Source organism: Anastrepha obliqua, chromosome 1 (genome assembly GCF_027943255.1).
Source record: "Anastrepha obliqua isolate idAnaObli1 chromosome 1, idAnaObli1_1.0, whole genome shotgun sequence".
In the NCBI taxonomy this organism is placed as follows: Eukaryota; Metazoa; Arthropoda; class Insecta; order Diptera; family Tephritidae; genus Anastrepha; species Anastrepha obliqua.
Window position 1 is genome coordinate 106,541,227 of NC_072892.1, and position 14,864 is coordinate 106,556,090.

General features: G+C 38.5%; 1 protein-coding gene across 1 annotated transcript in view; it reads left to right on the forward strand.

The window, feature by feature from the left end:
* LOC129236403 (uncharacterized) overlaps positions 1–14,864 on the forward strand; it is a 391,692-nt gene that overhangs the window by 351,231 nt on the left and 25,597 nt on the right. The window contains exon 16 of the mRNA XM_054870777.1: positions 12,202–12,410. Within this exon, the coding sequence (XP_054726752.1) occupies positions 12,202–12,410 (209 nt within the window). The remainder of the gene's footprint in view (positions 1–12,201; positions 12,411–14,864) is intronic.

The window sequence follows — 14,864 nt, forward strand, 5'->3', positions numbered from 1 at the left end:
TCCAGTTTTCGGATAGAGAGATTTGTACAAAGTTCAGATAAATGGGGTAGTAACTGTCTAAAAATGCTACCATGTCCCTTGAGCGATTGCCTCCAGAGGCCAACCTCCTTTAGCCTAATTGCACTTTGAGCAGCGATGGGGATAATGTAAAGATCGATGGAAAGTAAATGCAAAACGACATTAAGGGCAGCACTGGGGCAAGTTTTACATAGTTAGGTGATGCCAATAATACAAGTAACTTTGCACCCACCTCAGCTTAGCGATATTATAGCCATTCCGGAAAGCTTTCCACCAACCCAAGCGTAGAGGTCACTAACAGATATTTATTCAAATGCTTCATATAGCTTTCTCCGAAAAATTTTTTATTTCGTTTTAAAGAAGTGGTTTTCATGTGTCATAATCCTGAAATCCTATAAACCTCGTCTTGAAACATTCGAGCGGATATGGACTATCATCTTCAAATGCTTCGCCCCGAAGGCGGCAGACCTAAACCAAAGGTATCGGATTAGTTGCACTACAGATCTGCTCGCAGTGAGTTGAATCAAGTCAAGTCTAAATGCTTGACTGGGATTTTAAAATATACATACACACACTCAAACCTACATATGTAAGCAATTATGAATGTGGTTTCATAATTTTTCGAACTCAAATAGCCGCCGGATGTTGGCATTGTTGTGATGTTTGTATTTGGTTGAATCTGCCACATATAAATGCACGTACACATGCATACGCTATGCCGTTGGTTTTGTGTATAACCTTTGTTTTTGGTTATGTACTTCTTAGTGCTTCTGCCTATGCTGCTGCTACAAATATCAATAGGCAGTTCTACACAAGCCTGCCTGTCTCTCGCCATTGATGGCGGCTACCGCAACAAATCGGAAATCATCTGCATGATTTTTGTTTTTAACCAGCTTTTTGCTGCACCAATTGTTTATGACATGCAGCTAGTTTTTATTGTATTAACCGGCAACTCCAAATACTTTTTTATGTCGATTTCCGCATCAAATTTCAGAAACCATAATAGAGTATGCGGTTTTCCAAAGAGCGAGAAAGTTCGATTTATGAAAGTTGTGTTAACGGTTTGTGTAGGAATTTTACGGGTTTTAAGGGCATTTATTGTAAACTGTAATGATTTTATCAAAGTCAAAGACTACTAAAAGTATGAAATAAAAAGGAGGCCGCCACAGCCGGTGACTATCATTGGAAAGTGCGTAAGTTCGAAACTCCGTGCATAAGCCACCAAAATGATAAAAAAAAGTTATTTCTAATAGCTTTTTCGGCAGGTTATGGCAAACCTCCGAGTGTGTTTCTGCCATGAAAAAGTTTCTTATAAAAATAAGCATCTGCTGTTCGGAGTCGGCCTAAAACTGTAAGTCGCTCGCATTTGTGGAACAACATCAAGACGAACGCCACAAATAGGAGAAGGAGCTCACCCAACAACCCTCAAAAGCATTGAGAAGAATGGGAACTCAGGGCGTGTTGACCGAGACCGAGAAACTTGGTTCCCCTCTCCTGTCGTCGTCTCCCTCGCTTCCACAAGTTACGAATTGAAACAACAAAAATTGTCCTGGTGAAAAAAAAACGTTTTTAACTACAAGATGGGGAAAAATTAATCAGCCAATTTGGTTTTTGTATAACTTTCTTTTGATTTTGAGTGTATCTTTTTATGCCTGTCTAGCTCACAAGTGTCAAATATGATTCCCTTGATAGGGTCATTCATTTTGCGCCAACTTAAGATATTTAAGGTTTAGTGATTCTTTACCCAACATAGCAAAATTTTAAATCAAATTTTTCCAATCGTTTGGCATCTAATAAAGCTGATAAAACATTGGTGGTCCAATTTTGAATATAGAAATACCTATATACATACATGAAATTCTCTTATTGTTGTGTCTCATTTGCAAAACCACCAAAACCATTCGCTGGATATTTAAAGTTTAATTGAATAGAATGTTAATAAGAAGTGCCTTAGAATTTCGCATGCACGAAATAATTGACTACCTGCGATATATTGCAACCAATCCGAGCTTAAACAATTATTTTTAAAAAAATTTAAAGCAATAATTTTAGAAAGAAATTTTTTCTTTATAAAGGATTTTTTTTTTTCTGAATATTTCTAGAATTTAAGTTTCTAAGAAATAATTTTCCAAAACTACAATTTTACCCCGAAAACGTTCAATGCATGCCAGGACATTTCGCTTTCCATTAGGGTCTCCTGCGCATAAAAGTATGTAACGTTTTTTTAAGTGACTGCGTTGAAGCAATAACAAATATTTGAATAAAATTTTAACAGGAAAAAATGAACTCAAAACGTATAAAAACTACAATTGGTTGCGGAACCACCAATGAATTTAAATTACAAAGCCACGATGCTATCAATGGGCAGAGCCAAACAACTCTAAAGAGATACACAAACATGCTGGTATGTGTGAATATATACGCAAGTGTATGTGGGCATTCATATCCATATTTACATAAATTTCAGGCAAATTCTGTTAGAAAAGTACCAGGAATAGAAAGTTTAAAAAGCACCTTTAACATGATTCCCTTTAACAAAGAATATTAACAGGCTGTTATGCAGTGTTAGGGAGAGAAAATTACTCAAAAAAGTAAGAGTTGTGAAAAATCTAATCAATATAATTTAAAAACCACCGCATTAACCCAAGTTAGGTTAGGATAAAAGCCTGCTAAAACGAGAGCCCACTTGGACAAAGAATCAAATTCGTTCATTGTGATGCCAAAAAAAGACAAAACAAAACCCGAGAAGGGGGAAGAAAGAGGGTGATGTCCAAACGGTCACTAATTATGTTAACCCCTTGAATTTGCGAATGAAATCTACCAGGCGCGTAGTGTTTAAATCTGCTATAACCGCCGGTGTAACAAAATATTGAGAGCCCAGATATGCCCGCTGAGAGCAGGCCAGCTGAAGAGAAGGTGCTAAGATGATTACACCTAACTTCTTGACCTAAATTCCGCTGACTGTTTTCCGAGACTTCAGTTATCACCTCCAAGCAACCCAGGTATAAAAGAGAAGTTCCGGGGTCGAATCTGAAAAAAATATTTTTTTAGAAATATTTGGATAATTGCATTAAACGTGCCGACAATATTTGGCATCGGACTACCATCTCATGATGGACTGGGACTAACTAATTAGTAATAGTATTCTTCTTCTTCTTAATTGGCGCGATAACCGCTTACGCGATTTTGGCCGAGTTTAACAAAGCGCGCCAGTCGTTTCTTTCTCGTGCTAACCGGCGCCAGTTGGACACACCAAGTGAAGCCAAGTCCTTCTCCACCTGATCTTTCCAACGCAGAGGAGGCCGCCCTCTTCCTCTGCTACCACCAGCTGGTACCGCATCGAATACTTTCAAAGCCGGAGCGTTTGTATCCATTCGGACGACATGACCCAGCCAACGTAGCCGCTGGATCTTTATTCGCTGCGCTATGTCTATGTCGTCGTAAAGCTCATACAGCTCATCGTTCCATCGTCTGCGATATTCGACGTTGCCAACGTGCAAAGGTCCAAAAATCTTACGCAGAATCTTTCTCTCGAACACTCCAAGCGTCGCTTCATCGGATGTTGTCATCGTCCAAGCTTCTGCGCCATACGTTAGGACGGGCATGATGAGAGTCTTGTAGAGTATTAGTTTTGTTCGTCGAGAGAGGACTTTACTGCTCAATTGCCTACTTAGTCCAAAGTAGCACTTGTTGGCAAGAGAGATTCTACGTTGGATTTCAAGGCTGACATTGTTATCGGTGTTAATGCTGGTTCCTAAATAGACGAAGTCTTTTACAACCTCGAAATTATAACTGTCTACAGTGACGTGGGTTCCGATACGCGAGTGCGCCGACTGTTTGTTTGAAGACAGGAGGTACTTCGTTTTGTCCTCGTTCACCACCAGACCCATTCGCTTTGCCTCTTTATCCAGTTTGGAGAAGGCAGAACTAACAGCGCGGTTGTTAAGGCCAATGATGTCAATATCATCGGCATACGCCAACAATTGTACGCTCTTATAAAAAATTGTGCCTGAGCGATTAAGTTCTGCGGCTCGTACAATGCTCTCCAACATCAGGTTAAAGAAGTCACACGACAGCGAGTCACCCTGTCTGAAACCTCGTTTGGTATCAAACGGCTCGGAGAGGTCCTTCCCAATTCTGACGGCGCTGCTGGTGTTGAGCAACGTCATCTTACATAGCCGTATTAGTTTTGCGGGGATACCAAATTCAGACATCGCGGCATACAGGTAACTCCTTTCCGTACTGTCGAATGCAGCTTTGAAGTCGACGAAAAGATGATGTGTGTCGATTCTCCTTTCATGGGTCTTTTCCAAAATTTGGCGTATTGAGAATATTTGGTCGATGGTGGACTTTCCAGGTCTGAAGCCACACTGATAAGGTCCAATCAGTTGGTTGACGGTGGGCTTCAGCCTTTCACACAATACGCTCGCTAGAACCTTATAGGCGATATTTAGAAGACTAATCCCGCGGTAATTGGCACAAATTGCAGGATCACCCTTCTTATGGATAGGGCAGAGCACACTTAAATTCCAATCGGCAGGCATGCTTTCATCCGACCATATTATGCATAGGAGCTGATGCATGCACCTTACCAGCTCCTCGCCGCCATGTTTGAATAGCTCAGCCGGCAGTCCGTCGGCGCCCGCGGCTTTGTTGTTCTTTAGCCGCGTTATCGCAATTCTCACCTCGTCATGATCGGGTAGCGGAACGACAATTCCGTCGTCAACGATTGGGGTATCGGGATCTTCACTTTCTCTGTGACATGCGCAGCTGTCACTGTTTAATAGGTTCGAGAAGTGTTCCCTCCATAATTTAAGATTGCTCTGTACGTCAGTCACCAGTTCGCCGTCTTTGTTCTTACAGGAAAACGCCCCGGTCTTGAAACCTTCTGTAAGCCGCCGAACTTTCTGGTAGAATTTTCGGGCGTTGTTCCTGTTGGCCAGCATCTCAAGCTCTTCGCACTCACGTATTTCGGCCTCTCGTTTCTTCTTTCGGATAATACGTCTCTCTTCCTTTTTCAGCTCTCTGTAGCGATCCCACATGGCTCGCGTTGCGCCCGATCGCAGCGTGGCTCTATAAGCGGCATCTTTTCTTTCTGCGGCAGCATGACATTCCTCGTCGTACCAATTGTTTTTTCGGGCTCGCCGGAATCCGATTTCTTCTTCGGCGGCGGTACGTAGGGAACGAGAAATGTGGCTCCATTGCTCGCGCATGCCGATTTGTTGGGTAGTGCTTTCGGAGAGCAGGAGTGAGAGTCGAGTGGCGAATCTTCTGGCTGTCTGTTGTGATTGCAGCTTTTCGATGTCGAACATTCTTTGCGTAGGTAGATGTACGTTTTTTGCTGCACAGAGGCGTGTGCGCAGCTTGGCTGCAACAAGGTAATGATCCGAGTCGATGTTGGGTCCTCGGATCGTGCGTACATCTAATACACTAGAAGCGTGTCTTCCATCTATCACAACATGATCGATCTGGTTTCGCGTTTTTCGATCAGGAGACAGCCAGGTAGCTTGGTGTATCTTTTTATGCTGGAATCTGGTGCTGCAGACTACCATGTTTCGGGCCCCGGCGAAGTCGATCAGCCTCTGTCCGTTACCGGATGTTTCGTTGTGCAGGCTGAATTTTCCGACTGTGGGACCAAAAATTCCCTCCTTGCCCACCCTGGCGTTGAAGTCGCCAAGCACGATTTTTATGTCGTGGCGGGGGCAGCGCTCATAGGAACGTTCCAGGCGCTCATAGAAGGAATCTTTGGTCGCATCGTCCTTCTCTTCCGTCGGGGCGTGGGCGCAAATTAGCGATATGTTGAAAAAACGGGCTTTGATGCGGATTGTTGCGAGACGCTCGTCCACCGGAGTGAACGACAGTACTTGGCGACGAAGTCTCTCTCCCACAACAAATCCGACACCGAATTTGCGCTCCTTTACATGGCAGCTGTAGTAGACGTCGCAAGGTCCTATGGTTTTCTTACCTTGCCCCGTCCATCGCATCTCTTGGATGGCAGTGATGTCAGCCTTTACTCTCACGAGGACATCAACCAGCCGGGCAGAGGCACCTTCCCCATTAAGGGACCGGACATTCCAGGTGCATGCCCTCAAATCGTAATCCTTAGTTCGTTTGCAGGGGTCGTCATCAGTATAGGGAGGTCTCATCCGAGGCTTTTTTACACTTTTCATTGGGGGCGATTTTTAAGTGGCGGGTCCCAAACCCAACGCACAACCAGCTATCCTGGAATATTTCGCCTTCTCACGTTAGCTCACTCCCGAACGGATGTTCGGAAGCTACCCAGAGGATACGTGGGCTAATCCCGGACGTTGTGAGCTGCTTGAACCATATGCAGAAGAATCGTCCTGGCCATTCCCAAGTGAATGGCGATCAGTAACTTTCCCCACTTGCGTGGACTTCTACACATGGAACCATCCTCCAGTAATAGTATTAGCTACTTCTAAAACTTGTAGTAGGACACAAAAGATTCTTAGGGCGAAGTATCGGCCATCGGCACGCTACAGATACTACAAATTAATTAAACTATTTCTTCATGTTGTAGAACCTCAAAAATATCGACAAAATATAAATTTTACTCCTTTAAACCGGAATATCTCGAAATCTGGCGATCTTGTTTAAGGTTCAAATTAAGTTTGTCAGCAACCGAAAACTTAAACAAGGTTTACAATTGTTATAGGTTAAAAATTTGCGTTGGGCCGCAACATTCATTAGAAGTAATCAACTTTGAAGCGGCAAAATAAATTTGAATAGATAATAAATCATTTGCATTTTTTTGACCAATTCCCGTCGCTTTTTTGACAGAATGTACACCGAAAAATACGAAGGTTCATTTCTGCCTATTTTATGTATTGTTTTAATATTTTATATTTATTTTAATATTGCGGTCATAAAAGCGAGTTTTAATTCTGCAAATATTTCAGATTTATTCAAAATGTTATTGTCAATTGTTTTGCGATGTGTTAATTTAACAAAAAATATGCATTAAAAATCATTATTGCTTTTCGATTCATTTGCTGAAGTTTCGTAACTGAATAAATACCGTCAGGTATTGTTATTAACTGTTATTTCAAGTGATGCGCAGCTCTTTTGTATTTCTTTTTCTGAAGTTAAAATTTAAGTAGGAACAATTTTCAAGTTTTGCGCCATGATACGCAAACTTCGTTTGCTTTTCATAACTTTTTAACTTTGCACAAAATTGTATCACAGGTGCTATTAATAGTCAAAAATCATATATTCGAAAAAAAACATCATATTTTTAAAAGTTTTGACCGATTTGTAAAAAAAATTATATTTTTATAATGGTGACTAATGATCTGGTGGCCGCTGTAGCCGAACGGGTTGGTGCGTGATTACCATTCGGAATTCACAGAGAGAACGTTGGTTCGAATCTCGATGAAACACCAAAATTAAGGTAAACATTTTTCTAATAGCGGTCGCCCCTCGGCAGGCAATGGCAAGCCTCCGAGTGTATTTCTGGCATGAAAAAGCCCCTCATAAAAATATCTGCCGTTCGGAGTCGGCTTGAAAGTGTAGGTCCCTCCATTTGTGGAACAACATCAAGACGCACACCACAAATAGCAAGAGGAGCTCCGCGAAACACCCAAAAGGGGTGTACGCGCCAATTATATATATATATATATATATATATAATTAATCACAGCCCTCAAAAGCCATAGTAACGCCCTAACTACTGCAGCTGATGAATCAGAATCAGAAATCAAAAAACTTTATTTCTGATAAAACTTTCTCACATTTCTCAACGAACTTCTACAGTGAAAATAGCTACAGGAGGGAAACCCACATTATAGAAAGTTGAAATTGAAGGAACATGTTTCTAATAAGGCGACCTTCACATGGGTGGATTAAGCGTACAAAGCTGGCTTAACTAGCCGTCTGGGCAGCTTCACCGCTTTTCGACCACGACCGTTTGCGCTTCACGTTGTCGTAAGTGACCCACTTTTCATCGCCAGCCACCATCCGCTTCAAAAACGGGTCGATTTTGTTGCGATTCAGAAGCGATTCGCATGCATCCATACGGGCAAAAATGTTTTCTTGCGTCAAGTCGTGTGGCACCCATACATCGAGCTTCTTTGTGAATCCAAGCTTCTTCAAATGGTTTATAATGGTTTGATGACTCATGCCCAGCTCTTGGCCGATGCTACGGATGCTACTATGCCGGTCTCTTTCGATCAATTCAGCGATTTTATCGCAATTTTCGACGACAGGCCTTCCGGACCGTGGCGCATCTTCGATCACCTCTGCACCAGAACGAAAACGTTGAAACCATCGTTGTGCGGTGGAAATGGAAACTGTATCGGGTCCATAAACTGCACAAATTTTATTGGCAGCATGAGATGCATTTTTGCCTTTATCGTAGTAGTACTGTAAAATATGCCGTATTTTCTCTTTATTTTTTCCCATGTTTGCGACGCTATAACTCACGAACGACTAAAAGCAAACAACAATTAATCAAACACGTGTTAGCACGTGAAAAGAGCTTTCCAAAAAACTCTAGCGTGAACCGATGCGACGAATACAACTAGAACTACGCGCTTGCAAAGACAGGAGGGGGAGCTACACACCCAAAAAGGCTGTAAGCGCCTTTGTAAGTTTCATTATTTTTCATTCATAATAGATATGAACTGTAGTTTTCTGGCAACGTTGCCATTGAGAATTCCCCTAATTCTCCTGAGCAAACTGCAGCAGCGGAATTAACGAAAGGACTCATTACACTCGGTTCTAAAACGAATACTATTGTTATAGTTCTGATGATTATCCTGTTCACAAAAAAAAAAAATTAAAATCTAAGAAGTGGTTGGGATATGGGGCGAAATTTCGCATCAACAGATCATAATTTAATCTAAGAAGTGGTTGGGATATGGGGCGAAATTTCGCATCAACAGATCATAATTTAAAGAAAATGTGTTCAATAAGCAGTCCCTATCCACAAATAGAGGCTCTCTACTCTGGAATCTCATTTGTATACCAGTTGCTATACTAGACAAGTTGCAAGCTGTCTCTAGTTTCAAAAAAAGTCTGTATTTTTTAATGAACTTTTAGCGGGTCACAGAAAATCTGAGTTGTTCCACTTTATTTGTTTGGGTTGGTGCATGTCTACCATTCGGGTTCCAAGTCCCGGCCATGAAATTCCAAATGATAGAAAAGGCTCCATCTAACAGCGGTCGTCCCTCGTGAGGCAATGCCAAAACCTCCGCGTATTCTTCTGTCACGAGAAGGATGCTAATAAAAATAATCTGCCGTTCGGAGTCGGCATAAAAATGCAGGTGCCTCCATTTGTGGAAAAATATTAAGACGCACACCACAAATACCAATAGGAGCTTAGCCAAAGTAACTTCTTAGTTAAGGGGTTATATACAGTTAGAAGGCCAAAAAAGCGAATTTTATAGAAATGTTTTTGAGAAAACTTTTAAATTTATTGATCTAAAAATTTGTACACGTATTATGTTATCTTTTAACTGTATTAGTATAAATATTTATTTGGAAAGGAGCTACAGCTGATCTTCGGGATCTCCTCTCAAAAAAGACATTTTGCGGTGACCACTATATCTCTGAACTGGATTTTCTGAAATTAAAAAACCAAACAGATTTCGTTACAGTAATTTTAAATCTAGTAACTAATCGAAGAAATAAGCAAAATAAATTTTTTTAACAAAATGGTGGTTTTTCAAAAACCAAAATTCGATTTTTAACCAAAAATTCGGCCTTAAATTGTTTATAAAAAAATATATAATATATATTTATCGGTGAGAAAAGATCTTCGATTAATTACCAAAAAATATATGTAAAAAGCTCGTGTGAAAATTGGAGGCTAATCGGTTTAGCCGTTTTCGAGTAATGTTGGTCACCGACTTTGAAAACACCATTTTGAGAAAAACACATTTAAGGTTTGCCTTGCACTTTCAAGCACTCTGAAACCCATTTAACTTCAAGAATATTCTCCGGAACGATATTAAATTTTCTGTGTGTAGTCTTAAATGAATGTATATTAAGAAAAAAAACACATCCATTTTTTTAAAATTCTAACTGTATATAACCCCTTAAAAAAGTCGAAAGAACACGTTTGACCGTCACATTTCGATAAAAAATTTAATATTGAAATTAAAAACAAAAAAAGGTGTTCGTGTTTTTTTAAATCTAAAATTAAAAAAAAAATATTAAAAAGAAAAGAAAACATTAAAGAAAAAAAATTGAATTTTTTTTAAATTTTTTTGTCCTTTTTTTCTAAATAAGTTTTTTTTAAATACAGGGTGGCTGATGAATTTTGCTACATTAAGAAACTCAAATAACTTTTTTTTTAGTGTATGGAATTCATTTATTTTTTTTTTTTTTTTTTCAAGTTAAAGGTCATTAAATTGTATTAAATGTAGCTTAACTAGTTTTAAAAATAATTGAATTTAAATGCCCCCCATGCTCGTTGACGCGAGTGCGGCATCTTAGTAAAAAGTTGTTCATTGCTGCTTTGAGAGTTGCGACAGGAATAGCCGCAATTGTTGCCCGAATGGATTGTTTTAGTTCATCCAAATTTGTTGGCTTTGTTTTATAAACTTCTTGTTTACATAAACCCCACAAGAAAAAGTCAGGTGCAGTAAGGTCAGGCGACCTGGGGGGCCAACGAAATTCGGAGTTTCTTGAAATCAGTTTATTGGGAAATTTTCGTCGCAACTCTGTCATAACAGTCTGGGCTATGTGAGACGTTGCCCCATCTTGTTGAAACCACACAGAGTTGAAAGGAATTCTCTTCCGGCGTAGTTCTGGATAGAAAAATTCTTTCAGCATTTTCAAATAACGGTCTCCAGCAAACGTAACGGTCTGACCATTTTCTTCAAAAAAATAAGGCCCGACAATACAGCGTGAAGAAACCGCACACCACACTGTCCCGCGAAGAGGATGCAATTCCGTCTCGTGGAGTATCTGTGGGTTAGAAGTACTCCATATTCGACAATTTTGTTTGTTCACATTGCCGTTTAAATCGAAATGGGCCTCATCAGACATGAAAAGGCAGTTTAACATATTTTGGTCTTCTTCCACCATTTGCAGGATCTTCTGGCAAAATTCCAAGCGAATCGGCAAGTCTGCTGCATTCAGTTTGTTAACCATTTGAATTTTGTAGGGAAATAAGTCTAAATCTTTGTGCATTATTGTTTGCAAAGACTGTCGGCTGACACCAAGTTGAGCAGATAAGCTTCTTGTTGAAACCCTTGGATTGTTTTGTATAGCTGCAGCTACAGCAGCGATCGTTTTCTCCGTCCGAACTGGTGGGTTTCGATGATAAGGCCTTCTTGCGACTGTTCCTTGCTCAGCAAAATTATTCACCAGTCTCATTATGGTCCATCTGCTCGGGGGATCGCCGCCAAACATCCGCCTGTACTCTCTCTGTACCAAAACTACGGACTCCAGTGCGTGATAGCGGCGGACTATCCAAATTCTTGTTTGCGTGTCCCAGTTATTCATTTTAATAAATTTTAAAGATCAATCTGCAAATTAAAACAAAAATGGAACAGATAACTTAAACAGAAAAAAAGTTATTCAATTTTTTTTTTGGTAGCGGCTTTCATCAGCCACCCTGTACACATGCTACAATTATACAAAAATCCAATTGAATTCCGAGTTCAGCATGCTCTGGCCCACTAAGTTACATTCTTTTAGCAAAATCCATCCATTTCCCCACTTTTTATATGGATTCGTAAGACTGTGAGTCGTTTACTTTGCTTTGTACTCTGTATCGCAAAAGTTCGCTTTCAAATCTCGTCGACCGTCGGACCGACCCCATCAACGTGCCCGTTTGTTTGACTGTTTGTGACTTTATCTTATTACTTCCTGAATGCCGTCTCTTACATAAAATCTCATGTTTTATGACTTCAAGCTGGCTGAAATTACTGAATGCCAGCACTTAAATTTATAGATCACTATCTCAAGAGATCAGTAATATTGTATTTTTATTCTTTGTTTTATTTTGTATTTTATCAGCTCAAAAAATAATGATTTAAAAGTATTGCGGTCAAAATAGTGCAAATAAAAATCTGGAATCACTGCAACCACATAGCTAATTTGATTTACAATTCACTGTATTACATAGCAAATATGTTAAAAAAATTTGAAAAACTTTTCACATGAACTCATCTGTACGTATTTGCTTAATTTTCTTTCTTACGATTCTTGCAGACCCGCGCGCAGCGATGTGCCGTCCATGTATATCGAAGAGGACGCGCTGAACGATGAGGAGGCGGTGGCCGGAACACGTTCCGCCGACATACGTGCCGCACGCATACTCCCCTCCACGCTGGGACCGCGCTGCAGTGCCAGCACCACGGGCAGTCAACATCACTACATTTCCGAGGGTTTCATTCAGTACGCGCAGCCAAGCCTCAATGGTACTATACCCAAATCTATACTTAATCGACTTTAGTCTTTAGTTTGGTCGCGTGTGCATGTGTGTGTGCGTGTACACATGCATACATACATTCTATTTAGTTGCAAATCTTTGTTTTAGTTGTAGTTGTAGTAGTAGATTTAGTTGAAACTTTCTTATTGCTTTGCACTTCCTTTCATTTCAAATACTCTAAGCATAACTTTCTTTCTTTCTTCCTTTCTTTCTTGCTTTGTTTGCGTATTTATGTGTACATCTGTGTTTATTTATTGTATGGCTTTGAGTAAAAACTTATGCAGCTCGATTTGACGCTAACTTCCGCTCTCTCTTCACCCTACCTAAATATGGAATAATTTCTTTGTATGTATGTACGGATCGTTTTTATTTGCAATGCACTGAATGAAGGCGGTTGAATTAGAACTTTATTGCAGAATAAATACTATAAATAGTAGTTGCAGACTGGCATTTAAGAATTTGAGTTGCCCAATTTGCAACCATGCAATTATAACTGTATTACTCACAGCAATTTGCAATGCTTTAAACTTACAAATTTGACAGATTGAAAGGAAGAAAATTTGTGCATTTATGTATATAATTGTATGTAGAGAATTTTGTAAAAAAGGAACTAAAATTTTTATTTCCTTTCATATATTTCGAGAAACCAAAATGAAAGTATATGTATAAGTATTATTGTTAAATCACTCCTATTAGCAATTTGTGTTTATTTTTCATTTCGCTGGCATGTAAAAATTCTTACGTTTAAGCCTTGGCTCTGTACAGTGTTTTTTATTTTTGGTGATGTATCTTATAGATTTAAATTTTATGTAGACTAAAATATTTAAAATTTTTTCAAATGCTTGTGTAAATTTTTGAACTATTTCTGTAAATTTAAAATCTAATTTACATAAAAAACTCCTTTTACTTTAGTTAATACGTTTAATTTTATCAAACTAAAAAATTGGTTACTTGTCTAGTCATCCTAAGAAAATAAATCGAAACAGTCATAATAAAATTATCGATATGTAATGCGCTAAGAAAATTCCTGAATTTTTGTTTAAAATTTTTTCTAGAGTTCAAGTGTTGGTCATTTAAAGTGGAAGCATCAGGCTACTCTATAACTTTTGATAGATCTGATAGATCAGCTAATGTCATACCGCTGTGGAACATTCAGCCTAAAGTGAATTACGCGATGGAACCCAATACTTCGAAAGAACGCGGGTTCGGGTGTACATTCAAAATAACTTCATATTAAAAAAATCGAAACCCGACGGATGACCGTCACATTTGGCTGGGTGATACAATATTTAATAAGCAGCTAGAATAAGTCTTCCTTAACTAAAATTAATGAAGAACAAGAAAAGTTTTTGTTCATGTTATTTTTTAATTTTTTTTTTAAATCTTTTTTTAATTTTTCCTTTTAACCTAAAACATTGGTTTTCTATATAATTTTTGCTGTTTTACTTAAAAAATTTTTATTTTCTTTTTACTTTTTCTTTCAATTAAATTTTTTTTCTCTTTTTAATTTGTTTGAATTAAAGTTTAATTTTTTATATGCATTTTTTTTTCTAATTAAAATTTTTTTCTTACATTTTTTTAATCGGTTTTTTCCCGATTAACTTTTCTTTTAATTAAAAACCTACAACTTGCTTCATTTGTTTTTACAATTTTCTTTTTACTTTTTTATATTAAAAGTAAAAAAAATGTTTTTTTTTATTATAGAAACATATTTTATTAACTTTTTATTTTTATATTGTTCTTCCTTCTAAATTAAATTTTTTTAATTAATTTTCCTATATTTTATTTTTTTTTTCTGTTTTTAACTTAGAATTAATTAAAAAAAATTGTTTTGTATTTTTTTTGATTGGGTATGGAAATAAGTTTCCGTCCATTTATAGCCAAAGTTATAAATTATTTATATAATATATATATATATATATAATATAACTGGCGCTTGCACTTTTTTTTGGTATTTGGCCTAACTCCTCCTCCGACTCCAAATGGCAAATGGTTTTTATGAGGAACTTTTTCATAGCAGAAATACATTCGGAGGGTTGCCATTGCGTGCCGAGGGGCGACCGCTATTAGAAAAAACGAATTATTTGAACAATTAAATAATAAATGATATTATGTGAAGTATGTGCCATTGGAAGCTATAACTTCACTCTATCTTTCAGGCAGCGTACGGATTCCTCTGAAGAAAAATTCGAGTTCTTTTGACTTGATCCATTCAATGAGCCAGTTTGCGATGCTAACGTAAGAAGGGAACCGCTCTCCAATAAGGACTGACTGCATTGATCGGAACAGATGGTAATCTGAAGCTGGGTAATACGGCGGGTGGGGCAAGGTTCTTTGTGTTTTTTTTTTTTATTTTTTTTTTTTTTGTCGGGACAACTGGCAAGTGCAGCACTCAGACATTAATTAAGTCAATTGTACTACACTTGGATTCCCTTTTAATTTT